Genomic DNA, 26458 nt, shown 5'->3' with positions numbered 1-26458 from the left:
GAATTGCCCATAGCGGTGACTCGTAAATCACACTTGCAGAGTGCGACATTGAGGGAGAGAGAGAGAAAAAAAAAGGAAAACCTCACGACCAGTGTCGAAATTATGAATCAAAAGTCTTCCAGCCAAATCGGGACAGGAGCAGATTTTTTTTTTAAATTCCGTGTTAGCGCTGCGAAGCAACTGTGGCTATGTGCGGCGTACAGATATGGACAGATGGAGAGAGGAAGGGGTTCGGGTACAGGCAGGGGCGGATTTAAGGGCCTGTCAGGGGGGGGGGGGTGTCTAAAGGAAATTTCGTGCTTTGCGGCACAGCATCATCCAGGTGCAGGAGATAGGGTTTTTACATAGGGAACACAGCCGTATGGGAGGCGGTCGCCCCCAGTCCCCCTTAAATCCGCCCTTGGGTACAGGGGGTTAGCATGCGTCCTGGGCCGACTTCAGGGGGAACTGTGCCGACATTGGTGTGGAAAGGAGCGGATCTCTACCGCTGCCTGGTCGGTGTGTGTGGGGGGGGGGGGGGGAGGGGGGTGATGTAGGCGGAAGTGCGGTCAGCCTGCTCTGTAGAGGCGTCTCGGTGCATCCTGGGGAAGGGGAAGAGGGGGTGAAAGAGGGAGAGGAGAGATGATGGTGGCACAGGAGAGGGAAGGGGTGTGCTCTTGCTCTAGGATTGGGTAGTCCAAGAAAACTACCTGTCGGGGGTCGACCCCATGTGATCGGTGTAGTTGTAGAAACAGATGTCGAAGCACCATTCATTCCATTACGGTGACGTGCATCGGCCACGAGGGCCCGTAAATGATATTTGTACAACGTAGTTTACGACATCTATTGGGATTCAATGAAAAAAAAAAAAAAAAATGAAGGACGCACGTTTCATGTCGCTTGCTTCGTCGCCGTTCTGGTAGTTTACGAGGCCGTTGAACTTTCCACTTTGTCAAAGAACGCGGGCGAAATACTCGGTTATTTGTTCCAGGATCGTTTTTCATGCATTTTGTAGCATGACAGCGTAGTGTGAAATGAAAGGAGTTTGAAGTCGCCAGTGTATCCTCATAAGCCTGGATAGGAGGCTGCGACACGTGCGCTTTAGGAAATAAAAAAAAAAAAAAAAGAAGAAGAAGAAGGCTGAGAGCATTGTTTTCTGCACCGTCTGTCATGCCACATGCCAGCAAGTATGACTGTTTGTAATGATTCAAAGTGAGCTTGTTTGCAGTTTGTCAAAACGACACCAGGGGCACAGCATGTCTCAGTTCCGGCTAGTAGCTCCGGTTTGAGCTACGACTTGTACTTTGTTTTCAACGACGCCATCGGAGTAAGCCAATCCTTTCTTTTTAAGTTACGTGTTAGCGCCGCGAAGCAACTGTGGCTATGAGCGACGTACAGATGTGAACAGATGGAGAGGGGACAGCAGGAAGGAGTGGAGGACAGGGGGTTTTAGTGTGCGTCCTGGGCCGACTTCAGGAGGAACTGTGCCGACGGTCGTCTGGAAAGTCCTGCTGAAAACCCATGGAAAACCTCAGACAGCTGGTGCGGGGATTCGAACCCTTGTCACCTCCCAGTCTCGGGGTGGAGTAAGCCAAGTTCGCACAAGTATGCCGTGGCGAAGGGAAGAAGTATATACTTCCTTGCCAACACTGCCCAAAATTCGGGAAGCAACATCAGCGGGAGCTGTCGCAGTCCCCTTTTCTCTTTTTCTCCAGTTCCTGAGCCCCTTTACGACCGCCCGCTGTACCTGGGAAGCACTGGAGGGGAGGTACTGTGCGGTAATGTAAACCACGACGTTTTAGTTTTCGCGCGCCTAGACAGATTTCATCTGCTGTCGGCCACGTTGTGCAATCCAATATTTAGCTTCTTTATCCAAGCCAATCCAAGCCCATTCTAACTATGGCGTCCGTTTGAAAGGTTGCTTATTGTTTGTGCGTAATTTCGACGCATTTTCTACAATCACCTAATGATGTCCCACTAACGACTGCAGCCATGAGAAGGACGGAAACTTTGCGCAGCAGCAGAGAACAGTTCCAGTCCAGCTACGTCAACGAAGTCCGCCGTCTGCTTCAAGACATATCTCGCCATCGAGCAAAGTTACACGCTTCTTTGGAACTCGACGCCCATAACAGACGCGGGTTGCAGCTTCACAGCATGCTCGACTCAATCAGCCGCGATCCCAACAACCTCCAAGGATTACAAGTACGTCAGAGGGTGCGGCAAGCTGTAGCAGAAATGAGAAGCCGTCCTCACGTGAACTATAGCAGACAGACTACATCTTCTGCAGCAAAACAGAGCGTTGCGAACCCAGTTGTCGAACGCAAGCCTACTGTTGAAACTATGGCGGCGTCGAAGCCGACTACGGTTGTTAAACCACGTCCAACGGGAAGGTATATTCCGTCAGCGGTACTTTTAAAACCTCCGATTACACAACGTAATGAGGTACGGAGAGTAAGTTTTGCGGCCTGTGATCAACCGATATGTCAACCTCGACATGGTGGAACTCTCAAGTGGTCGTGCAGCAAACGATGACTACGTCTTGATGGTTTGATTGAATACCCGTCATGACATAATCAATGGTGATGACCCTTATCCAGAATGTAATGCATGTATGCATTTCTGTTATCAATTCCATACCACATATGTTCATATAAAGTACATAACATAACTTTTTTTGCTTATAAACAAACATAACTTACAATTTAATATATGAAGGTCACTTTACACGATTTTGAAGTAGATACAACATTGAGGAAAGTGTCTGTAGATCACAATTAATAGCAATTTTTAAAATACATTTTGAATTCAATTTATTATGAAGAACTGACTGCCGTCTGCACACATATTGTTCGCATGCTCAAAAATGCATCATATTGTCTCGGATGATGTGCTGTACAGAGATGGACCTGTTGGCATGGGTTCGCTGAACAGGTAGGGGTGTTTCAGGGCCTGTGGGAGATACACATAATAAGATAAATCTTATATTCTTATTTTGATTGTATTTCAGGCTGTGTCATGCAAAAAAATATAAACGTTAATTCGACAGCGTTGATGAAAGGTCATAAACCTCTGCGCAGGTGATGCGTTGATCTGGGTTGTAGACTAGGAATCGGCTAAGGAGGCTTAAGGTATGTTGTCCTTGGCAGTCCGGAAGAAATTCGCTCAGAGGTTGCGCTTGTTGCGGTGCGAATCGAATTTTCTTGAAGTCTGGCAGGTCCTTGAAACCCTGTAAGAAATTCAGAGTGTGTCGACAAGCATTGCTCGGTACCTCTTGTACACTAGGGTACTTGGAATGGTACTTTACGGGCCACATGTCTACGGTAGGAGTACCCATAGCTTTGACCACGAGGCATAGTTGTTCGATGTCACTTTCACCCTGCGAGACAAGTTGTTTTAAGAACCACTCGTTATTACAGTCAGCATGTTTTGGACACAAGGCTCATGTTCGTAATTACACAACCTTGAATAATGGTCTGCGCCCCAACATCTCTGCATAGATGCACCCTATGGACCTGAAAGAACACATTTACACTTCAGTAAACTAACAATGGTTAAAACTTGAACTTCTTCTTACCAGAGGTCAACTCCAATACCGTACTGCTGGGCTCCATAGAGCAACTCTGGTGCTCGGTACCACCTAGAGAACCAAATGCATCCGATGTAGATATATCACATAGTGTTACAAACACTGCTACAGATGCTACAGAAAACATTCTCCCATGAGCAGTCTTTCCAAGAACAAAGGCGTACCTCGTAGCGACACGATGGCTGCGAACTCCTCCCTGAGGAATGAGACAAGCCAAGCCAAAGTCTGCAATCTTCAGGCATCCCCGGCTGTCGACAAGAAGGTTGCTCGGCTTCAAGTCCTGCGTTCCAGTGACAATTTGCTGGCAGACATTCCACAAGGCATCACACGAGGCTTACCCTGTGGAGAATGCCCTGTGTATGGCAGTGTTCCATGCCTTGAAGAAGCATGACCAAGTGGCCTTTGATCTGGGCTTGGGCCAGAGGTGGCATTCCATAAATTAGTTGGCCCAAATGTCCACTGACAAACTCCATGGCTAGCAGCAGGGCACCGCTTCCGGCGATAACACGCTCAAGTCTGGCAACCTGGGTTTCACAAGTTTTTGTTCGCAGAAATCGTTTGGTTGGCAGAATTTTTTTTTTTTTTTTTGCTTTAATAAAAGCTGGCGAGCCTTACATTCTTGTGTCTCAGATGCTGTAACGCCATTACTTCTCTGCAGTGGTGATAAAAGTCGATTTTAAAACGTGCAATAGTGATACGCTAGCAGAAACCCGCTTAAAAATGATAGCTATTATCCTATTACCTGAGCAGCGACCTAGAGAAACTGTCAGCAGTGACCGGTATCTTTTTCAAGGCTAAAGTGCGATTGGTGTGATTACATTTCGCCTTGAGGACGATACCATGAGCTCCCTCCCCGATCCATCCCATAATCTGATAATCGTCCATCCTTTTCGACACAGTAGAAGTTTGTTTTCGGAGTTTGTATAAGTTCGTTGTCATGGTAACTTGAGCACTATTACCTATTACCCAATCACTTCTGCGACTTTGTACGTAAAGTAAAGCGAGCAGCGCGTGCTTTTTGTGTGGACAATGCACTTTGGTGTGTTGCGGTACAATCTGGAACGGCGGTGTAATAATGCCGTGCTCATAGGGTTAATATTTCCCACCATCTGGGTCAAAGAGTTGCAAAAAGCAAATGTCGAAGTCATTTTTGTTCACGGAGAACACATGAACTCAGAAAACAGCAACGGTATTCCATTCCCACGTTCCCGTGTTTCCTCCTTACGGAACAGTAAACCTCGAATAACAAAATAATAATGATAATAATAAAAAGGAAAATAAATGCAGCAGTCAGCATTCGCGCGCTCGTCGACAAACCGCTAGGATAGATGTCGCCACCAACACAAGACGGCGGCTTCATTTTAACCAATCAATGAATGGAAGCCATCTTGGTTTGTTTGCTGTCTAGCGTCCAGCCGGGGACCGCTGGAAGTGTCAAGTTTACAGTTTAGCGTCCGTCAAATCCTGCATCTGTGAACGTATCTTTGCCGTTTGGAATACACAACGAGTGACGTCGCGATTTCGTCGTACACAGGTGCATCGCAGTGACTGTGCCTTTCGGCACCAAACGCAAGCCGCCCGCAAAAATTCCATCTAAGATGGCCGACGAGTTAGGCCGCTCTGAGGAACGGACAGCGGTCTACTCGTCGTAGAACACTCTTGCTCATCATCGCGATTCCTTCACGTGCAAGGTGAGATCTCGTTGTAACGTTTGATAATGCAATGTTCGTTCATTGTTGGCGTGCAAAACAGCTGCATGCTGCCGACGCGCGCGCGCGGTGGGGGGGTTTTCTGCCGCCGCGTACTACGTGAAATCTGCCGCTCCCGGGAGTGCTTTTTGTTGCTGAGCAGCGGGTGTTGTGTGTCGCATCCTTCGGATTTTATCTTTGGCTCGCGTTACAGCTTCGAACGCGCCGTAGTTTGAACCGTGATGGGCCGTGCTGTGAACGCGATTCGAGTTGTTGACAAGAGTCCGTAAAAGCGCCGGTTGTGCTATCGATTTGAAGCGAGCTGCATTTCATCGGGCTGATTGACGGGAGTCCTCTGCGTTTTCATTTCGCAGCGAGCTCCTCTGCTAGTTATTTCGCGCTGATGAATTTTGATGTAACGCAGAGCTTGGTGTCTTAAAAGGACGCTTTGCAGTAAAAAAAAAAAAATCGTCGTCCTTGAAGCATTCCCGCATGCTTCACTCATCGTCGTTTTTGTCGGTAGAGCACGCGCCGCTGGGCACGAGCAGCGTTCGTAACATACTTCAGCAGACGATGTTCGGCTGTTGCGAACAGTGTTGTCTAAAGACGAAGTTACACGTTATGGTTGAAGAAACGCAACAGAGGAGAAAAGTTACGTGATGACCGTTTGGAAATAACTTCTTTGGAAGTTCAACGCTCTCGGGACCGTCCTTGGTAAAATCCACTGAAAACGTGTCCGTCGTCTGCTTTCACCTTCGTACCGATAGCTTTGAGGACGTACGCGGAAGTGTGAAGGCTGTCGTCAGTTATGGCGAAATAAATGCCACGACATGTCATGTCTGACGAGACGGACATTTTTTCCCTTTAATTTTCATACTTCTACTATTTTCTACTACTGCTCGATTCTACTTATTATTATTTTTTGCAGTATAACGATTCTGTTACAATGCGTACTGAATAATGGGGCAATTCACAATCACGTTCATTTGTATATTTGTTCATGTTTGTGTTACTGTTGGGCAATATGCAAGGCATTGAAGCGCACCTGAAGCATAAAAAAAAAGAAAGAAAAAAGAAATAAACTTTTTAGGTGCAGGACTGTGCTGAGAATAGCAGCTGCCCCAAAAGCATAGCTGAGGAAGTGCTAAACACCAGGAAGTTTGTCTTCAAACTTAAGTTCTGTCCAAATCTATCTACGATAATGACATATATATATATCGAAAAAGAACATGCGTTGCATGAAGGGTGACAGGTGACATCTGCAACGTGAACGATGAATACGCAGGAAAAATGGCTGCAGTCGAGGCCCAAACCAACGGGTGCAGCGACGAAGAGCACACCCCGTCACCAGTGAAAGCCAATCATACGCCAGCTACCGAGAAGAAAGGGGGCCCTGGTGGAGGAACGGAGCGAACCAAGGGAGCGGCGGCAGCTACACCAGACTCTGCGCCTCCCGCCACCACAAGGGCAACTCGTGCGTCCACGTGGACGCCCCCTAGGTGAGTGTACGACAATGGTCACAAATCAATGGGGTGCGTTAAAATGCCATTGTTAAGAATGGTACCTTGAAAGGCGTACCTTTAGGACTTATTCCTACGCAGCACCAAAAAATAATGCGAGACAACGCATGTACTACTTTTAGGAGTGTTGCCTATCTTTCAAATCAAGTTTTAGGACCAGCAGCTACACTGCGGATGTGTGTCAAAGCTGAACGACTAGATAAGTTGTCGCCGAGCTCTGAGGGTGATCGTGGAAGTGGCAAAAATTTGCAGAACTAAAAAAAAAAAGTTACCGCATCAGCGTAACTTGACAGCGTACAATTTTATGCTCTTTTATCTTTTTGTCTAATGTGCGACGTATTGCCCTGCCTGACCTAATGTTACTCCTGCCTGGTTAGGTTTCAAAGTTCCTGCTCTGTGTTTCAGCACACTTAGTTGATCCCATTCTTCGGTAGAGCTCCATTGAAAGTGCCCTGTGGTGTTCTTCTCTTGAATCCTGTCTTCCCTGTGGTTTACTGTCCCAAGACTACAGTTAACGGTGTTTGAATCCTCTCCTCGACCGAAACTAATAATTGGTTATTGTCAGCGGTACGAGACCGACAAAAGCGTCTAGAGGGCTAATGCATGGAAATGCTCATGGAGAAATTATCTTATCCTAGTTTAAGATAGCACTGTTTGTTGCCCTGTGGTGTCCCTGGCTGGTGCTGCCAAAAGTGGAGGACTTTTTGGAACGTGATAGGGTACGACGCACAATGCTGCTACCAATAGCACGTGTTGCATGTTCAATGCGCACGTGCATGTACCATTTAGATAACGTGGGCCCCGAACTTCAGCTTGTCACATTCTTTTAACACGCAATAGATGCATCACCTCTCCCATGATTCACAGCAAGCTCTTTCATGAAAGTCAGTTACAAAATTTGTTCAAAATCCCAACCTACCAAAATGGTTTTCATGTAATGTTTGGAGTGTACCGACTTAAAAACTAAGGATGATGCTCCTTTTGAGCATTTGTGGCATTTACTTGTGTCTGTCAGATTCTCATGGCGTACGCTGATCTTTAACAGATAAATGCATGCAGCTTGGTGAGCAGGAAGTGTGCTATTGCGCAGTACTGCGGATGTACGGTATTAGGTTAATGATAACAGCAGGATCAAAGCTGCAGAGTAGACAGTAGCGAGCAAATTGTGCAGACCGCCAGTGCCAGTGACGGGAAGGAAGCCTATGTAACATCTATAACGTCTACTACGTTTGACATTGGCACTTGCGTGTTTTTCTCTAACCCCTCTAACCTTTCTCCCAGTCTTCTGATTGGCATGAGATTAATAGTGATTGTAGAGACAGGCAACACCTCTGGAGTTCCCCATTGTCCTTGCTATATCTGCTACATGTCACTTAGGAGGGCTGTCTATGTCACCGCTCTACATGTGCCGGCTTTTCAGCAGCATAACTATGTGAAAGTATCAGTGACAGCCAAATCTACTTAGGTTACACAAAAAGGTGCATCAGTGCCTTATATCGCTACAAAAAGTTGTGTTGTGTTGTGAGTTCGTGAATGGTGGTGCAGAACACAATGGACCATGCATAAACTGGACTTGTTGGACTGGACTTGTTCAACAGGTGCCGCTTGCGTCGATTCCCGTCGTATGAATGTGTGTATGAGTGAGCAAAAATGTAAGAGTGAAAGGAGGGTGAGTGAGAGTGAGTGGTTGGTTTGTCGTCCCTTCAGATGACGCACCCCGAAAGTCGCTGGAGAGGCGTGTTATCTTAGCTCAATTGGTAGAGCCCTGGACCGGCAATCCAGAACATGTGGGTTCGATCCCTACAGCTGGCTAACCTTTTCAGTGACTTCCATCTTTCATACTAGTGTGTCTGCGTCTGTTGTTCAATGTTGGTGCATTTGCATATCATAAGTCACATCTAAGAAGCTAAAAATTTAGGATAATTTTAACCCCTCTGCTAGAGAAAATGTAGACTGAGCATTGCAACACTGGGTAAATAAAGCCCGTTCATCTGGTATTTTTCTCTGAGGTTTCGTGTACTGAACCTAGAGAATCTAGAACACATTCTTTGGCTGAGGTTTTGTCAGCTCGAAAGTGTGCCGTACTGTACCATCGTTCAGTCCTACTTGTCCCTTACTCCTGAGCAACCCCTCCCCAATTCAGGAGAACTTTCTCTTCCAACTGGGGATCAAGCTCGCATCCCTTAGTTTCGAATTCAAACATCTCACCCCGGCAAAACTCACTCACGGGCATGCTCATTCATGCTCAGTGTGGCAGATGAGTTCAGCGTGAGTAGGATTCTTTGTTTTTGTGTTCTGTGTTCTTTCAAATGCGGTAGGAAAAATTGGATGCTATTTACCCACGAGAATTCGCTAAGAAATCGGGCGCTATGATCTCTGTTTGGTACGTCACCGGGGAATCTTCGGGTGAAACGAAAGGCGTATGAAACAAGCCACTGCTGTGGCACTGGGACGAGAAACAGTAACCTTTATATTTCCGCTCGGAACTGGGACAGCGAATGACCGCGTATTCAAACACTTGCCCGAGCTCCACAAAAGCTCGTCTTTGACTCCTGCAGGAGGGGATCATAAGCGGAGGACAAATAGGTTGTCACAAATAGCTCTCTTTGCCAATATTATGATTCACTTTTCCGAAGGTCCACCTAGAACGACAAGTTGAGGGACCGCGAGGATTCCGGGTAGATATCGGGTTTTACCCGAATTCTTGAGAACTTGTTCGGGGGGGAACTATCGTGAAAAATTGGGTTTAACCCGAAAAGAAACCTAAGCATGAGTGAACAAATGGAGGGAGCTGAGCTGTGAGTGAGCAGGAGGCACAAGTGCTGACCTCTGGTTGTGAATGGCTAATTTACTTACCTCTACGAAACCTCTACTCGTCAGCTCTCGTAGTTCTCACCGTTCCGAGACATCCGGGTTATTCGAAGCCGTTCTTGTTTTCGCTCGGCTCGCCCAGAAACGTGTGGTTATTACAATGCGGCTTGCCGTACGTACGTAATTTCGCCGCCCTGGTGACAGATTCCCCAATGCATTTAAATTAGCAGTGGGGCCCGCACACCTGGCCAACGCGGCAGCGGCCGCAAACGGGGAGCGGCAGGGGCCTCGGAATCCCCCTCGCCCTCGCCGTCGTCGTCGTCGTCTCCGCAATCCAATGCAGACAGCGGCAGGGCCAGCAAGCGCCTGAGGCTGCAGTACCAGCCGTTCCAGTCCCCACCAAGCATGCACCCTCCCATAATGCGTTCGGGCCGATCGGCGCCACCTCAAGACGACAAGCTGGTGCTGTTCCAGAAGGGAGAGTTCCTGGCGGTGAGGAATGAAAATGGTGAGGCCTTTTCGATGCTGATCACGTAGTTGACGGTGAAGTTTGATAAAAACAATGATGCTAGAGTTTAATTTTGTACGCAGTTGATTTTTTAAAAATTTAAACAATACTGCCAGCCCACCTGGGCCCAAGCAGGTGGCAGACAAGAGATACACGGACGCGTGAATGACGGCACAAGTACAATGCCGGAGAAAAGTTTGCGGAACACGCTCCGGCGCATTCCTACCTCGGAGTGACACGCTATCAGCGAATGGTACTGTACGGACTTGCAAACGGGTGACTGAGTTACCTAGACACTAGTCTGTAGGTCCGTACGGTCCCATTCGCTGCTGGCGTGTCACTCCGAGGAAGGAATCCGCCGGAGCGTGTTCCGTAAACTTTAGTCCTGCACTGTACATCATTTTAGCTACAGTACTACGACAACATTACATAATTTAAATAATCATCTAAATAATCTAATAAAATAATAATAAATAATAATAAAATAATAAATCATAATAATCTAAAGCACACTTTCAGCACATAGTGCAACACAAGTCTATAAAATTGGCAGTGAAACAAATAATGAGCACCTATTAGAGCATTTACGACGTTATTTACGACTGTACTGTCTGCTGTATTCTGTGGGAGTGTATTCCAGTCATCGATACAGATTGGCAAAAAGGAAAATTTAAAAGAGATCTGTATGGCTAAAGTTGAGCATGATTTCCTCAAGGCATTGTATTGCACTTGTAATAAAATACAAAAAGGTTGGTTTGGAGTTAAGCCGTGCATTGGAGGTTGTATTACAAGCTTAAAACCGTATCAGAATTGCTATTTGGCCAGACTCTGTTCCGATAAATTGTGGAAATTAAGAAAATGCTGACATTTCCGATGGACTGTGCCACCTACTAAGCCTTGTGCATAAGTGTGTTTGACCACTCTTTTAACAGTGTCAACTTTGTTAGGTTGTTTTACATAGTTGTCTCCTTTTTTTTTTTCATAGAGTTTTTAAATATGATGTTTACTTTTATTGTTACTGCCTCCGCCTAATGTGCCTGCTAGACCTCATTGAGAAGCAACGGGGGCTTCCTGACTGATAAATGCGGTGCACTGATGATGATGCACTAGCCTTTAGATTTTGCGCTTTTACGGTGCACTAGTATACCGTAGCAGTGCCGGTGCATTACAGCAAAATTTATTTTTTTCTGGTTTACAGGTAGTTTCTACGTGTGCCGTACAGCACAAAACGTCTACAAGAGCAGTCGCCGCTTCAAGATCCAGTGGATGAACAACGACAGCGAGCAAGACATCTATGCTCCCGACTTTTACGACAACACGGGTAAGCTGTTCGGCCCTCGCATTTGTGCTGTGAGACAGATTTTATTTATGTAGACGGATTTACGGAGATTTACTTTTGTCGTCTCAGACTTCGAGTGCGTCCTGACAAACCTGCGGATGCGTCGAGTGGATCGCGGACGCTACCTGCTGCCAGACGAGGAGCACAAGCGAACCCTCAACATCCTGCAGAGAGCACTCAGCGTTGAGAATGGTATGGCTATTCCAGACCCTCGCCAACTAACCATGGACGGAGGTGGGTACTATGCCCCTGGCTTGCCCCTCCCTCCCTGCTGTTGCTTGCCACGCAGTAGTGGTTGCCTCCCTCCTGTCCTCGTAGCTGTTGGCTCGCCGTTGTGTGCACAGTGCCTGCCCATGCTGAGGCTGTGGTGGTTCCATTTTGTTTTCTTGAGGAGGGAATAATGTGATCTCAATCACAGTTCAGATCTCAATCACAGTTGACAATGCGCTGCTGGCAGTGTTGACAATGACAATGTGCTGTTGACAATGTTGCTGTTAACAGTGCTGCTGTTGACAATGACAGTGCGCTGCCAATGTTGACAATGCGCTGAACATCTCAATCACCGTTGACAATACGCCGCTGCCACATAGCCCGATCCAATGTTTCTCGAGAGGTTGCCATGTTACACACAAGAGGGCACTATGTGCATCTGTCTCTCCCTGTCCCTTTATCATCCATCTACAGAAATTTTAGTGGGAAAAGGGCATCTATAGTGACGGAAAATGTAAGGTAGAGACGATTTTGGAATTTTAATAGTGTTTAAATTGTTCATTATGTGTAACCACAAATTTACCTTGCACTTTCGTACGACCGTGCATGGCATTGATACCGTGCCAGTGCATGGTGCCGAGAGTAGAAGAGTAAATTTCCGAATGTTAACCACATGCAATCACCGTAACCACAAGTGCCCGTGTAGCAAAGGCCAATGACCGTTCAGGTAATCGTCATTCATTTCCATGACAGTTGATATGCCCGTGTGACAGGGGTGTAGGTCTTTAAAATGGGTATCTGTGGGTATCTGTATCTAATTATGACATACCAGGCTTTTATGTAGGGCCCTGGGGAACTGAAACAAGTTCTTTTTTTTTTTTCATCCATATTTTCCTTCGTGCGATTCTGCCGTTTCCTTACATGTAGACTCTATCCAATTTTCTGCTACTGCTTCATGTTCCCTTTGTTGCAGCAGCATTGCAATCATATTGTTTTTTGTTCTCGTGATCCATCCCTGAACGCAGCTTTATGCACTGAGAACGTGTCTAGAGTGCCGCAGGCTGTGTGTTGTGAGTTCTGGAATCCACCCTTTTCTTTTTTTTTGTGTGTCATTGTCGAGATCCAGTGCTGCATGCGGTAGCCGATCCCTGCCTCGTCCGCATGTCATACTGCGCATGAGTCCCATAGTCCATAGTCCAGCCCATAGTCCGTAGGCGCCTGGGCTCGCTCTCAAAATGTGGCTGCTGACTACTAACGGCATGTTCCGAGAAGCCTGTTTTGAGTGAGTTGCATTTCCATTATGCGATCAGAAGAAAGGGAGCTGCTCTGTGCTATGCATTAGTGTCTCTTTGCGAGTATTCTCGGCCGCTTTGAGGTAAAAATGCTGGCCACATTGTAGTAACTAGCACTCGCAGCTGAAGTTGCCGACCTCACGATATCGCGCACACCTCTGTTTACCCTTTATGCCCAGTGGACGTATCATTCGTGGGTCAAGAAGAGGAAGAGGCTGCCGAGGCCGCGGCTGGACACTCCTCGCCTGACTCCTCGATGGGTAGGATTTTTTTTTCTCTCTCTCTCCGAGCGACTACGCTAGAATAGTTGGAAGTCGTCATTGTCGACTGGGCTGCACATGTTTCGGTTCCCAACGCAGAGGAAGTTCCCAAGCCTCGTGGCCGCCCAAAAGGATCTAGGAAAGCCTCGTCGTCTGCTTCTTCCGGGAGGGGCTCTGCACCCAAGCCAAATCCAAAAGTAACCCTTCTAGAGAAGGAGACCTTCTTCGAGTCAGAGTATGTTGCTCGCTGTTCTAAATATAACTTGGGAAGTACATCAAATTGATGTATGGGTGTGCTTTCCGGTCACTCTCTGAACAAGATCACTTGCACAGCACTCAATCACAAAACAAGTCTTGGAACTGAGCTAGCTAGTTCTTATTGATTATGATTGATTACTAGAGCCTGAAGTTTTAGGGTTTTACCCGATTCTTCCCCGAATTTGCACCCCGAATGGAAGGTTGCCTCTTTAGGGTGAAACACGAATTTTACCCGGCAAATTGCCCTCACCGAGACGTCCGTAGGAATGCAAACTAACATGTTTGGCAGCAAACACACTTACATCACCATCTGTACTGAACCAGTTCAGTTAGTTTGAGTAACTGAGCCCGATTTCACCCCGAAATTTGCACAGAGGAAGTTTTTTTTCACCCGAATTCGCGCAAATTTAGAGCACATGTTTATTTACCCGATTTTTACTCCCCGAATTTAGAAAAAAATATTTCCCGAAAACTTCGGGCTCTATTGATTACACATGCTTTGTACTTGGGAGAGATGGGTTCTGCATGGCTCGACTGTGTAGAGCACGAAACATTCATCCCTGTTTATGTTGGTAGCTGAAGTAAAGATGTGCTGTTACATTCCAGAACCGAAGTGCCGTCCATATCATCAGTGGTTCAAAGCAAATTGCTGATCCGTGCAGTGTTGCTGGCTGACCACGCTCAGCTCAAGTCGTTACTCAAGGACAATACCTGCACGGTGAGTGGCCATTGGTTAACTTCTCATTTGAACAGTTTCACAGGCTTGGCGACATTACCTGTTTCTGCAGAATTACAGAATACGTGAAAGAGCTAGGTTGAAAGACAGCAGAGGTTCATGTTTAAGGCCCCGACTTTTCCGCGCATCCACGAAGATGCGTGGAATTAAGGATGTGTCGCGGAATTTGGAGTTTTGTATGGGATTTTGTGGAACTACGAATCTTGACCGAAGAACAAAGTTTTCGTGCTAGAGATGGATGTACGTGCGGCTCATGACATCCTTTTCTGCGCCACCTAACTGAGAGCAAAATAAACGTGTTCCATGCATCTCATGTTGGCAACACTGGTTAAACTCACATTAATCCTGTCTTTATGACTTCCCTTTTGCTCTCACCGGTGATATGTAGAGCCTGAAGTTTTCGGGAATTTTTTTTTCTTTTTCACAGTTTGGTGGTTAAAAATTGGGGAAATCAACATGTACTCTAAATTCATGCAAATTCGGGTGGAAAAACTTCCAGTATACTAAATTCGGGCAGAAATCTGGCTCTGTTACTTAAACAAACTGTACTGGTATGGTACAAACGGTGATGTAATTGCGTGCTACAAAACAAGCTAGTGTGCATTCCTACAGACGTTTCAGCGAGGGCAATTTGTCTGATAAAAATCTGGTTTCAACCTAAAGAGGCAACCTTCAATTCGGGGAAAGAAACGGGTTAAACCCTAAAACTTCGGGCTCTAGTGATATCCCATCTAGCGGGTTCCTCACGGTGATGCGTGCGATGGCTAAATCTTCTTACTTTGGGAAACAAGGGTGCAAATGTTAGTACAGTAGAATCTCGATGATACGAATCTCACGGGGTCGCGGAAAAAATTCGTATCAAACGAATTAAACCAAAATGAAAATTGAGGCAAGAAAATAGACAGTGACTGTCAATGAAAGAGGACGGTTGTAACGCTTTTGTGTCTCAGTTTTTGGCGAATGCTGCCCAAACACGCGAGATGATTCAAGAGACGTAGCACGTGCTTTTCACCCGCGAGTCGCGCTACAGTGATCTAAAGCGAGCTTCTCCTAAAGCAAGCAGGCGTTAGGTGTAGCCGACTTGCGGAATGGTGACGCGTAATGTTGCCACAAGTTGTCCCGATATGTTCCCTCCACGTGTTCTTGGGTTCTGTCGCTGTTTTCCGCCAGAGCAATGTCACGCAGCTTTGCGGTTTATTGTTGCGAGAGGGGTAAAAAGGTCAAAACAGAGATAAGTTGATAAGGTTCCGGGCCGTTCAATCGCTTTGATCTTATCTCCACCACCACCACCAAAAGGAAAGTCATTGCTTGCATTGCGCTACATGATGTAAGGGAGTTCGTGGTGAGGATCGCCCTCCCTTTTCGAAAGACGCGGCAGCATGACTCGCACGCTCTCGCGTCACAGGGGAACGACCTCTGTCGCATCTTCGGCTCATTCGTATCATCCGTAAAGGCAAGATAACGCGTTCGTATCATCCGAACTCTAATACATGGGAAGAATAGGCATTCTGGCCGGGACCGGAAAAGAATTCGTATCATCCCGAAATTCGTATCATCCGTGATCGTATCATCGAGATTCTACTGTATATAGTATGGTACTGAGGAATTCGACGAAAGCATCCAGTTGCTTTTCTGCTGTTACAGTGTTAACTATGTTACGCCAGTGTTAAAGCAGGAACAAAGTACCATGTAATGCTTAGCTATAACTCTATTTTGGATTTGTAGACACTTTAATGCTATGTCATGCGAGTTAATAAAGATTTTGTGTTCGTATATCTCCATCAGCTTAGATGTACAAGCACATTGCGTGGAAAATTGCAAGAATTTCTGATTCACTGATGCAGAATTTGACATTTGCGGCAGCAGAAAAACCAGGGCCTTATTCATGTTGCTGTGGTCCCTAGAGTAACACCTGTGCATCGAGTCAGTGGCATCTAGGCTGAACAGGGCCCGATAGTTTCCTACACCTGGGTGACGTAAACCTTGGGAGTTGCTTCAGTCACAGCCATGCTTTCAGAAGCTATAGTTGTGGAAAACGTGGTCAACTTCACAGGGTATCCTATCTGGAGCACTGCACCAGCCGCATTCTTCGGCTCAGGCCCGGACCGAGCCAGGACTTCCTTTGAATTACCGTACCTGGCCCAAAATTTTTCCTGAAGCACTTCTAGGTTTCCTGGCCCCACTTCGGCCTGAGCCTGAGATATTTACAGGCTGCCCAGTGTAGCGGGCTGTAAAATTTGATTGTGGCTAACTAACAGCGGGGTAACACTGGCTCGATACCGACCTTGGCCCGACAATGTATGGGCCCGGCCCGAGCCCATACTGGTTATATCCGAGCTCAGACTTTCGGGTAAGCCCGAGCCTGTGCAGTGCTCTAGTCTGAACTAACATGAGCCTAGATTTTTAAAAAGGCAGAGCACCCTACTGAATGCTGTTTGCAAGCCATGTTTCCTAGTTGCCAGTATTTTTCATTGTACCTAATTAATTAATCAGATCAGAATCTGTGCTCTATAACTAGACCCTGAAGTTTTCGGGTTTTATTTTTTTCCAGATTCGGGGGGTAAAATTCAGGTCAATCACTTGATGTCGAAAATTCGTGCAAATTCGGGCGGAAAAATTACCATCAGACTGAATTTGGGGATAAATCAGGCTCTATTGCCGAACAAACGTTCATTGTACAGCCTATCCAGAGTATCAGACGTTGAGATCAACCGTGTATTTTGTGAAAAATTAGTATGTCATTGCCGTGAGGTGCCTAGCTTAGGTGCAGTTTTGCGGGTAGAAATCGGGTTTAACCCTAAACCGGTGAACCTCGATTCGGGGTGCAAATTCGGGGAAAAATCGGGTTTAACCCTAAAACTTCAGGGTCTATCTATAACTGTCCAATTGATGCCTCTGCTGTGTAACCAGTATTTTATAAGCTCTTAAACCAACTTAAAAATCCACTTTAGTACCTAACTAGCCTTATCTAATCCATTAATTAGGCACAAATACTGGAAGCTGCGATACCTGACTCTTAATGACATTGGGTTGTTTTCATTTGCAAAGAGTGTCTTGGGCACACATTTGTTGGGACACCCTGTAAGTTAGTTGGGTACACTTGTAGCGAAGTAGGGAGAGGAAGCAAGCCCCTTTTGTCTAGGAGGCGCCGATCTAGCACAGTACTATAGAAGTCTCAGCATCCTCATCTTCTGCTTCGTGACAAAGATTCTTCAACCCGATTTTGTAGGTGTGGGCTGCACGGAGTCCCAACTTGAAACTCACTGCGCTGGACTACGCTGTCCTGCGCGAGGACCACGGGGCGATGCGCCTGCTGTTGCGCGACTGGACGCAGGCAGGACACCCGCCGGCCAACGCGCTGCTGAGGGAGGAGCTGGAGTACAGCTGCGGCCTCGTCGGGGGACTGACGGGGGCTGTCAGCGGAAGCACGGTGCACGACGCGGCAAAGATGGTGGCGCAGAGCGGCGTCGGGAATGGGCCGCTGCTAGCGGTGAGGAATCCTTGCTTTGATGGATCCCCCTTTTGTGGTAGATCTGCGCGAATATTCTGGTTTTTTTAAAGTCTGCTTAAGAGTCAGATCTTGGAGGAGAGTATTAGAAGGAATCAGAAGAAAGAAAAGAGTTAGGAAGAATGCAAAAAAGTGCATTGGATGTAAATTCTGAATTGAATATTAAATTCTTGATTTGGAGCAGTTATTCCCAATCATAAGCCCAAAAGCGCTGCGAGAGAAGGTATAAAACAAAGCACTGCTTCCTACAAAGATCCGTATGCACTTGTGACATATTTGCTGTGTTTTGTGTGATTGTGTGCTTGATTGGTATCAAGTTGTGTCATGTATGTTGTTGTGCACGCAATGCCTCTATGCCCTCCCCCATGCCCTTCTAGGGCCTTTGGGGTGTCAATAGATGAATAAATAAATGTATTTATATATACACAAAGTAGTTAAAATTAATTTTCCACCACAGAAAGTTGGAGCCTATAACTATACTGTACCATGCCGTATGCCGTATATGTACTTATGTGTATTCGGTTTCAATATGTATGTATTTCCTGCATATTTGTTCCATTACATAACTATTTGCTTTGTATTCGCTTCGAATGTGTAACTATTCGCTGCACATCAGCTCCAATTTTAAAATGGCTATTCACACAGCCATACCGTGTTGCGTTGTAACATTGCCCGGGTGGCTTCCATGACTGTCTCGTAGAGAAAGAGGAAACGAAAATATGAGAGACGGAATATTAAAAGAACAATAACGATGAAAGATGGAAGTCACTGAAAAGGTTAGCACACTGTAGGACTCGAACCCACATCTTCTGGATTACAGTCCAGGGGCTCTACCAATTGATCTAAGCTAACACACCTCCCCAGCGATTTCCAAGGGCGCATCATCTGAAGGGACACATCAACCACTCTCTCTCACCCATCCCCGCTTTCACTCTTACATTTTTGCTCATTCATACGCACAATCATACGACGGGATCGACGCAAGCGGCAACTGTCGAACATGAGACAACTGATGTTCTGAGGCTGGAGAACGAAAATCCAAACATTCCGCCCCTCTAGTCTGAAGAAGAGCCTTCGCTCGAAACCTCACCCCCCCCCCCCCCCCTTTCTTTGCTCCCCTCTTCGGTACACCAGTTCCCCCCCTTTTTTTCTTTTTGAGGCCGGAACAACATAGATGGGATAAATGGACTCATGTGTACTGTTGACACTTCAGGATGCCGAATTGTACCTGGGAATAGTGCCAGAAGAAGTGGCAGAGCAGCAGCGCACCTTGGAGCTGGCTCTGCGACATGGTGTTTCGCACGATACCTTGGACTTGCTTCTGCAATGCAGGAGAGAGAGCAAAATTCAGGTAGGTTTCTGCTATGTCAGAATACAAAAGAAAGAAGCACGAAGGAATGATGAAATTTAGAATTCAGTGCTGAAGTTTTGCTTTGCACGTAGCTGTAGCACTAGAGACTTTAACCTTTTAAACTTTAGTGTGTTAGCAGAGTATACAGTTAAGGAAATGTTAGAGCAAAAGAAATCTCTTGCTGTGAACACTGTAATATTGGGAAACTGTTAGCCGTAGGTGCATCGGGCTGCAGTGTCTTTTAGTAGGGCACATTAGGTATGCTGACAAGGGCAGTAGGACCTATAAATAGAGCCAGAAGTTTTAGGGTTTTACCCGATTCTTCCCCGAATTGAAGGTTGACTCTTTAGGATGAAAGCCGATTTTTACCCGGCAAACTCCCCTCACTGGGATGTCTGCAGGAATGCACTAACTTACTTGTTTGGCAGCAAATGCAGTGACATCACCGTTTGTACCAAACCACTACAGTTTGAGCAAATGATCCCTGTTTCTTCCCGAATTTAGCATACTGGAAGTTTTTTTTCACCCGAATTTGGATGAATTTAGTGCGCACGTTTATTTATCCGATTTTTACCCCCGAATTAAAAGAAAAATGAATTCCTGAAAACTTCAGGCTCTACCTATAACTAATAGATAATTAAAAAAAAAAACTTCTGCAGAAAATAAAATGCTCGTGTCTTTATGTTTAGGCCAGGGACGACGTGGACATTGCTGTCGTGGCTCTACGCTGCGGGCATCGTCACCTTGCAGGGGCAATGTTGTCGCGAGACGACGCACGGAAATATGGCTACACGACTCTTCATAAAGATGTAAGATAGTGTTTTTAAAAAAATATATATATTTAGTTGTGTTTAATATTTAATATCTAATATTTAATTCTGTTTAATATTTAATATCTGATATCTAATATTTAATTGTGTGTAATACTTAAGATCTAATATTTAATATTTAATTGTGTTTAGTATTTAATATCTAATATTTAATTGAATTTTTTAATTGATTGTGTTTGTAAAAAATTATTGGGACGTGTGGTATATTAACGTGCTGCTATCCACTTACAGGTTCTACTGAACACGACAGAACCACTGGGGCAGTTCGATTCTTCCGCCGTTCTCCACAAAGCGCACAACGGCGTGACGCCCATCCACTGCTCCTCAATCAACCCTAGGCCAGCCTACCTGGCCCACTTATTAGCGGCTGTAGTGGGGAATGTGGCGCTCGAAGTCAGAGACGACGACGGCTGCTCCCCGACGCACTATGCGGCCGCGTGCGACGGGTCGGCTCCGCTGGAGCTGCTGCTGTCGCGCGGCTCAAAGCCGACGGCGTGTGACAATCGAGGGTTCACGGCTCTGCATTCGGCGGCTGATGCCGGTCGCCACGAGAACATCGAGTTGCTGTTGAAGCGGATGCCGAAAGGGTCCGCCGACCTTGTGGACCGTCGCGGGCGTACCGCGCTGCACCTGGCTGCCTGCCGCGGAGCGCTGGTTCGTGAGGCGTTTTGAATTTGATTTTGACGTTGGAATGGTCGTCCGCTGACGGGTGAAAGGTCATTTCAGGAGGTGGTACGTTCCCTGCTACGTGAGGGTGCCGACGTGGAATGCGCTGCCAAGGGGAAAGTGACGGCGCTCATGTTGGCGGCGGAGCATGGACACTTAGAAGTGGTCCGTGCCCTTGCCGATGCTGGTGCCACGCTCGATGCTCGAGGTAAGGTACCTCCTTCCATGTGCAGTACCAACAAATAGGTCTTGGGTAGTAACTGGGTTATAAGTAGAGCCTGAAGTTTTAGGGTTTAACCCGATTCTCTCCCGAATTTGCACCCCGGATTGAAGGTTGCCTCATTAGGGCGAAACCCGATTTTTACCCTGCAAATTGCCCTCACTGAGATGTCTGTAGGAATGCACACTAACTTGTTTGGCAGCATATGCAGTTACATCACCATTTGTTGTTTGTCAACCAGTACAGTTAGTTTGAGTATCTGAGCCCGATTTCTCCCCGAATTTAGCATACTGGAAGTTTTTCCACCCGAATTTGCATGAATTTAGTGCACATGTTTATTTACCTGATTTTTACTCCCCGAATTTAGAAAAAATTACATACCCAAAACTTCAGGCTCTACTTATAAGTAGAGCCTGAAGCAAGGGCAATTTGCTGGGTGAAAATCTGGTTTCACCCTTAAAGGCAACCTTCAATTCGGGGTGCAAATTTGGGGAAGAATCGGGTTAAACCCTAAGACATCAGGCGCTAGTTATAAGTAGCTAGGTACAATTTTTAGTAAATAACTGTAAAATGTGGCTATAATTAAGTTACCCGGGTAGGGTACATTTGGTACCGAAAGGAAGTTTTTTACGAGACTGTTTAATAGCGGCAGAAAGACTTTGAATCTTTCGCTGAGCAGTTTCGACTAAGAGTAAGAAATTCGTATTCCAGATGAGTCAAACTGCACAGCACTGTTGCGCGCCATAGCCAACAGTCAGACGCACGTCTGCTCTCTGCTGCTGCGTCTGGGAGCCGACCCCGATGCGGCGGATTCAGCTGGCAACACTGCTGTCCACTATGCTGCAGCCTACGGTTGGATCTTTTGCCTGCGTGCCCTCGTCGAAGGGGGAGCTGCTCTCCATCGACCAAACAAACGACAGGTGAGTCGGTTTGCCGGGCACAAATTCCGCACGGGTTAGACTCTTCGGGGGGCCGTGCAAGTGTATCTGGAGTATTTGATATTTTGCCTGTATATCGAGGTTGCGCAGTCGACCTTCAACCCAAAAAACGCGGCATTATTGCGTATTAAATTTTTTTTAAAAACTATATCACCCCGTTTATGGTTGTACAGTTGACTCCAGTATGGGCAGCGCTTTTGAAGGGACACCTCGGCATCGCAGAGTTTCTGCTGGACCAGCCTTCAAATGTGAAGGTCGACGTTGATGCTCCGGATTTAGAAGGTGAGACACTTTGTTTCTGAAGATTGAGTGCACCACCGCGTAAATTGCAAATCACACCCACAACTATGAGCTTCACTATGAGCTTCTGTGACTGAATTTATAAAAAAATAAAGTGCCCGGCCCATGTTAAGTGGTTCATGTAGCTAGCTTAGCTGTAACGTGTAGTTAAATAGTTTTTAATATGTTAGCATTAGGAGTGTCAACGAAAATGTATGTATGTATGTGTGTGTGTGTGTGTTTCCATGTATGAGATGGTGGAGCCTCACCGTGGCAGAGGTGTAAGTGGACATGTAAAGGGTATATAAGAGGGTAAATGTACATGGAGGTAAATGATATGTAATTGAAGTAATTGAAGGTAATTAAGAGTAAGAAGTAAGAGCAATTAAAGTTAATTAGAGGTAATTAAAGTAAGAAAGTTGAGTATAAAGGTAATGAATGTAAGATGTGTGCAATTAGGAGGATTTAATGAGGTTAAAGATTACCGAGGGTAACCGCAGGTAATTAATTGTAATTTTTTACGTAATTAATGTCAATTAAAGGGAAATTGAGGGTAATTAAAGCAAGTAAGCTTAGCTGAAGGAAATTAAATGAAAATCAAGATGACCTCAGGTAACCTATAGTTACATTAGATAATTAAAGGGCGATTGAAAGTAATTGAGGCCAAGTAAGGGTTAATTAAGTGGACTTACATGTAGTAATTGAAATTGCCGAACCGGATGTCAAGTATAGACCGGAGGTGAACAACCGGAAGTCAAGTATCATACCTGCCAACTCTCCCGATTCATCCGGGAGATTCCCGGATTCGGACCGGTTTGTACGATTGTACGGCCGAGAAGCAAATCTCCCGGAAAATGCAGTTTCCCTCTCTATATCTCAAACGCCTGCTTTTTCTCTGGGCACATAGACGAAAACGTCCATCCAATACCAGCCCAATCGCCATCGGCATCACTCGCTTCCTCTGTGATACGGAGTTCAGGGGTTCTGGTCATGGTTCTAGTTCTAGCACTTCTAGTTTCCGGGCATTTCCTCCATGTTTTCAGGCAACAAAGGTGCCTTTGCACTAGCTGTTTCGACCTTGCGTACCTCGCAAAGAGAACCTCGACCTCGCAAAGACAACAGAGACATAGTTTTGTGTCCTCATGTTCTTTTGAGAAAGTGTCGTACAGCTTGACACCCAGATAGTTTCTCGGAGAGGGCAAAGTCTGTTGCTGCAAAACTTGTGCCCGATGAGCCTTCTGGGGTGAAGTGTGCTCCTGTTATATATGGAAATAAAAGCCACCCAACATCGGCGTTCTCCGACCCCCCCCTTGCTTTTGAAATCTCCCTAATTTGGATGTTCCCAAGTTGGCAGGTATGAAGTATAGACCGGAAAAGGCGCTTAATTCTAACGCATTTCTCTCGCGTTTGCCGCTATATCGCCACTGAATCTTTAATGCCACCGACTTACGGCATCCAGGGCGCACTCTCGTCATGCGGACGGTGCGGGCGGGCACGGACGCTTCGGTGCTGTCTCGGCTGCAGTTCCTCTTGGAGAAGCATGACGCACATGCGGCTCGTCAGGACAGCCACGGGAATAATGCGGTCAGTTGGCCATTCCTTGCTCTCCTCCTTTTTTTTTTTTTTTTTTCGTGTTGTAGTTGCTATATACGGAAAGGGGATGCATTTGTGCCCGCAGCTCCACCACCTGGTGATGGTGGACGCAGAATTCTGGGAGCGAAACAAGGACGAGGTTGCGCAGCGTGCAGATGCTTCTTTCGAGAAGGTAAGCGGGATGGAAAACGGGACGTTGGCGTTGGGGGGGGGGGATCATTCGGAGGGTACGGTTAAATGGAAAGTCCCTCCTCTCCCTCAGCTGTGGCAGGAGCGTTCGAAGCTCCTGGAGCAGGCAACGTCCCTCCTCGTGAGCAGCGGGTGCAGCACGGACGCCTGCAACAGAGATCTGGAAACGCCCCTAGACCTGGCGCTACGCAGGGGCGCGCTGGGGATGCTGGGTCCGCTGCTGACCCAGGGAGTGGTGCCGACGGACGAGACAAGTTGGGGCGCCATACTTCATGCTCTGGTGCGTCTGTCCCGGCACCAAGACGTGGGGCCAGTCCTCGACGCGCTCTGTGGAAAACGCAAGCAGGTACGGACGTCTGCACGAACTATTGAGAGTCGTTTTCTTTTGTCCCGAAAGGGGCTGAACCTTTGCTGCACTCTGACACCTTAATTTCACGCGTATAAGCCGCACCGCAGATAAGCCGCAGGCCATGTTTCTAGGAACATTTTGAAAATTTTGTGGCAGATAAGCCGCACTCTCAGATAAGCCACGGGCAATACAAGACGACTGATTTGTGCGACAAAGAAGACCATTATGAAGGCCATAAACCCTGTAGTCCATACTCCGAGATCGGCATAGTGTACAACAAAGGAGGTCAGTTCTAGAGTTCTACCAAGATCGGATTGTGCCCTTGTTGGGCGTTTTTCGTGGATTGATGGGTCAGTGGTCTTCCAGAAGACGCGAATCAGTGTCACCACTTTTGTTAAAGCTGCTTGGGGGATTGCACCAGGAGGATCAATCTACTCGAATGTGGACCCGTGCCTGTTACGCACTGTTCGTGCATTGGCAGTGCAGTGCTGTTCCAGAGACGCTGTCGGCACTTTCGTTAAAACCGGCGTATGGGGAAAATACCAGGGTAAAATAGTCATCAGATAAGCCGCACCGGTGGATAAGCTGCAGAGCACCCGTGAGAAAAAAAAATCGCGCATAAGCCATGGCTAATACGCGTGAAATTACGGCACTTGCAAAAAAATAGCCCCACACTTACGCTTGTCAGGCGTTCCCTGCACAACGTAAGAACTTTCAATGGCGCGCGTTACTGCGCATTTGCACAATAAAAAACAAAAAATTGTAGTGACTAAAACTCTATGTAACAAAAAAAAGTTACCCACGCAAACGTTGCTCTCTGTGCCTTCCGATTTTCCTACGCAGAAATCAGCACGGCGGTCACGGCACAGTTGCGTCTAGCTACCACTAGGCGTACCAGATTTCGCTTTAGCTCCTGCATAGGTTGCACCCCCCAGTGGTAGGGCGACACAACTCTGCTACGCTGCAATGTCCCATTGGAAATATACACGGAGCAACGTTTTATCGTGGCCAATGATTTTGTTGCCTCACTGCAGGAATCGACTGGAGAGGAACCTGTACAGAAGGAGACGCCTCCCCTGGCGAAAGAGGCCGTGGAGGCTCTCGACGCCTCTGGGCGTACGCCCCTCCTAGCTGCAATGGCCTCTGTTGCATGCACACGCAGTGTCAAAGTGGCCAAGCAGACGTTGGCGTTTGTCCGTCGTCTCGTGGAAGAGCACAAGGCAGACACGTCTGTAACATCAAATAAGGAAACTGCCCTGCATCTTGCCGCACAGGCTCCAAGTGAAGAAGCTGTCGAGCTAGTGTTAACGTGGCACCCGCAGGTGAGCACCCTTTATTGGAAGCCATAATGGGGAGTAAGTAGATGTGGGAGAGTTGTGTTAACCGAGTTTCATTTAGTGGGAGTCCACTGTACTACAAGAGTTCTACAGTCACAACAAGCTAATTTTGAATCCCGTGCGGTCAAACCTCAATGCACTAGCAATGTGGCAAAACTCACGTGAATGGCCTTATCTAGGTCACTAGTAATGAGGCAATCTGTAATGCGGGTCATGCATAACTTGCACTTGCGGCAGAAATTGCACTTTATGTCGGTTGCCTCCCTCTCCCGTGTCTCCCTCTGTGGGTTGACTGTCGCTGGCAAGCTGACGTCGCGCAATGCATGCCTGATCAGGTTTGATCACCGCTGATCTGTCTGCAGGGTAATTAGCAAATTAAAGTAGCGCGGAAGTTATTTTTAACACCCTGTTCTCTTCCTGTAAAACTGTTAAGTAAGCCAGTAAGATGCACCATGAGAAGTAATTCACACCACAGAGCCATAATTATCGCAGAAATTGAATTTAAAGTGCGCCGCAAAAGGCGACCGTGCGCAACAGCGGTGGAGAGCAGTACTAGCCTTCGATCTGCCTGGGACCTCGCGCTGACGCTACAGGGTCACGCTCGCTGATTGCTCCAGAGGAATGCTGCCCGCTACTCAGCTGTCGTCTGCTACTCGGCTGTTCGGGGTTCTGAAAAAGCATTGCTCCTGGCTCGGTCATGATTCGGCCTTTCCTTCTGTCCCCATTTCTCCGGCGGAACTGGCAAAACTGGTTTACGGCGGCAGAGGGACAGGGCACTGACCCCCACTGACCAGCGAATCAGAACGAGTTCTCCTTATAACGTCATCGGTGACGTGGCATCATACTTCTGCTTGTTACGCCCACAGTGGCGAGTTAAGGGTGAACGTGCGGAGCCACGTTGGGGGGGGGGGGGGGGGGGTTGTGAGTTTTTTTTTTCCTGGGAAACAAATTGCACACATCAAAATCTTTCGTGCTAACCGGTAAAATGACACACACACTTTCATCGGACAT

General features: G+C 46.9%; 2 protein-coding genes across 5 annotated transcripts in view; one reads left to right on the top strand and one right to left on the bottom strand.

Moving 5' to 3' along the window:
* Positions 1–2746: 2746 nt before the first annotated feature.
* On the bottom strand, positions 2747–4940 carry LOC135397104 (cyclin-dependent kinase 20-like). The gene is made up of 9 exons (XM_064628446.1): positions 4308–4940; positions 4181–4217; positions 3904–4089; positions 3730–3845; positions 3554–3616; positions 3440–3491; positions 3284–3355; positions 3047–3205; positions 2747–2928 (listed from the first exon to the last, which is right to left on the bottom strand). The coding sequence occupies exons 1-9, from the start codon at positions 4502–4504 to the stop codon at positions 2848–2850; spliced, it is 963 nt and encodes a 320-aa protein (XP_064484516.1). The 5' UTR covers positions 4505–4940; the 3' UTR covers positions 2747–2847.
* A 13-nt stretch (positions 4941–4953) lies between these two features.
* Positions 4954–26458, top strand: part of LOC135397102 (poly [ADP-ribose] polymerase tankyrase-like) — a 39480-nt gene continuing 17975 nt past the window's right edge. The window contains exons 1-19 of one of the 4 annotated variants that reach the window (XM_064628444.1): positions 4954–5256; positions 6539–6752; positions 9815–10092; positions 11291–11413; positions 11501–11665; positions 13113–13193; positions 13293–13428; positions 14058–14169; positions 17417–17677; positions 18909–19046; positions 19736–19855; positions 20108–20530; positions 20603–20750; positions 21474–21682; positions 21874–21982; positions 23439–23563; positions 23658–23744; positions 23835–24107; positions 25145–25432. In XM_064628444.1, coding sequence (XP_064484514.1) covers positions 6544–6752; positions 9815–10092; positions 11291–11413; positions 11501–11665; positions 13113–13193; positions 13293–13428; positions 14058–14169; positions 17417–17677; positions 18909–19046; positions 19736–19855; positions 20108–20530; positions 20603–20750; positions 21474–21682; positions 21874–21982; positions 23439–23563; positions 23658–23744; positions 23835–24107; positions 25145–25432 — 3285 coding nt within the window. In that variant the 5' untranslated portion in view covers positions 4954–5256; positions 6539–6543. Of the gene's footprint in view, positions 5257–5887; positions 5968–6538; positions 6753–9811; positions 10093–11290; positions 11414–11500; positions 11666–13112; positions 13194–13292; positions 13429–14057; positions 14170–17416; positions 17678–18908; positions 19047–19735; positions 19856–20107; positions 20531–20602; positions 20751–21473; positions 21683–21873; positions 21983–23438; positions 23564–23657; positions 23745–23834; positions 24108–25144; positions 25433–26458 lie in introns of those variants that run through there. The other 3 variants (XM_064628445.1, XM_064628442.1, XM_064628443.1) reach the window with 3 other exon arrangements.

This window comes from Ornithodoros turicata, chromosome 6 (assembly GCF_037126465.1).
Source record: "Ornithodoros turicata isolate Travis chromosome 6, ASM3712646v1, whole genome shotgun sequence".
Lineage (NCBI taxonomy): Eukaryota > Metazoa > Arthropoda > Arachnida > Ixodida > Argasidae > Ornithodoros > Ornithodoros turicata.
This window is presented reverse-complemented; position numbering and strand designations above follow the sequence as displayed.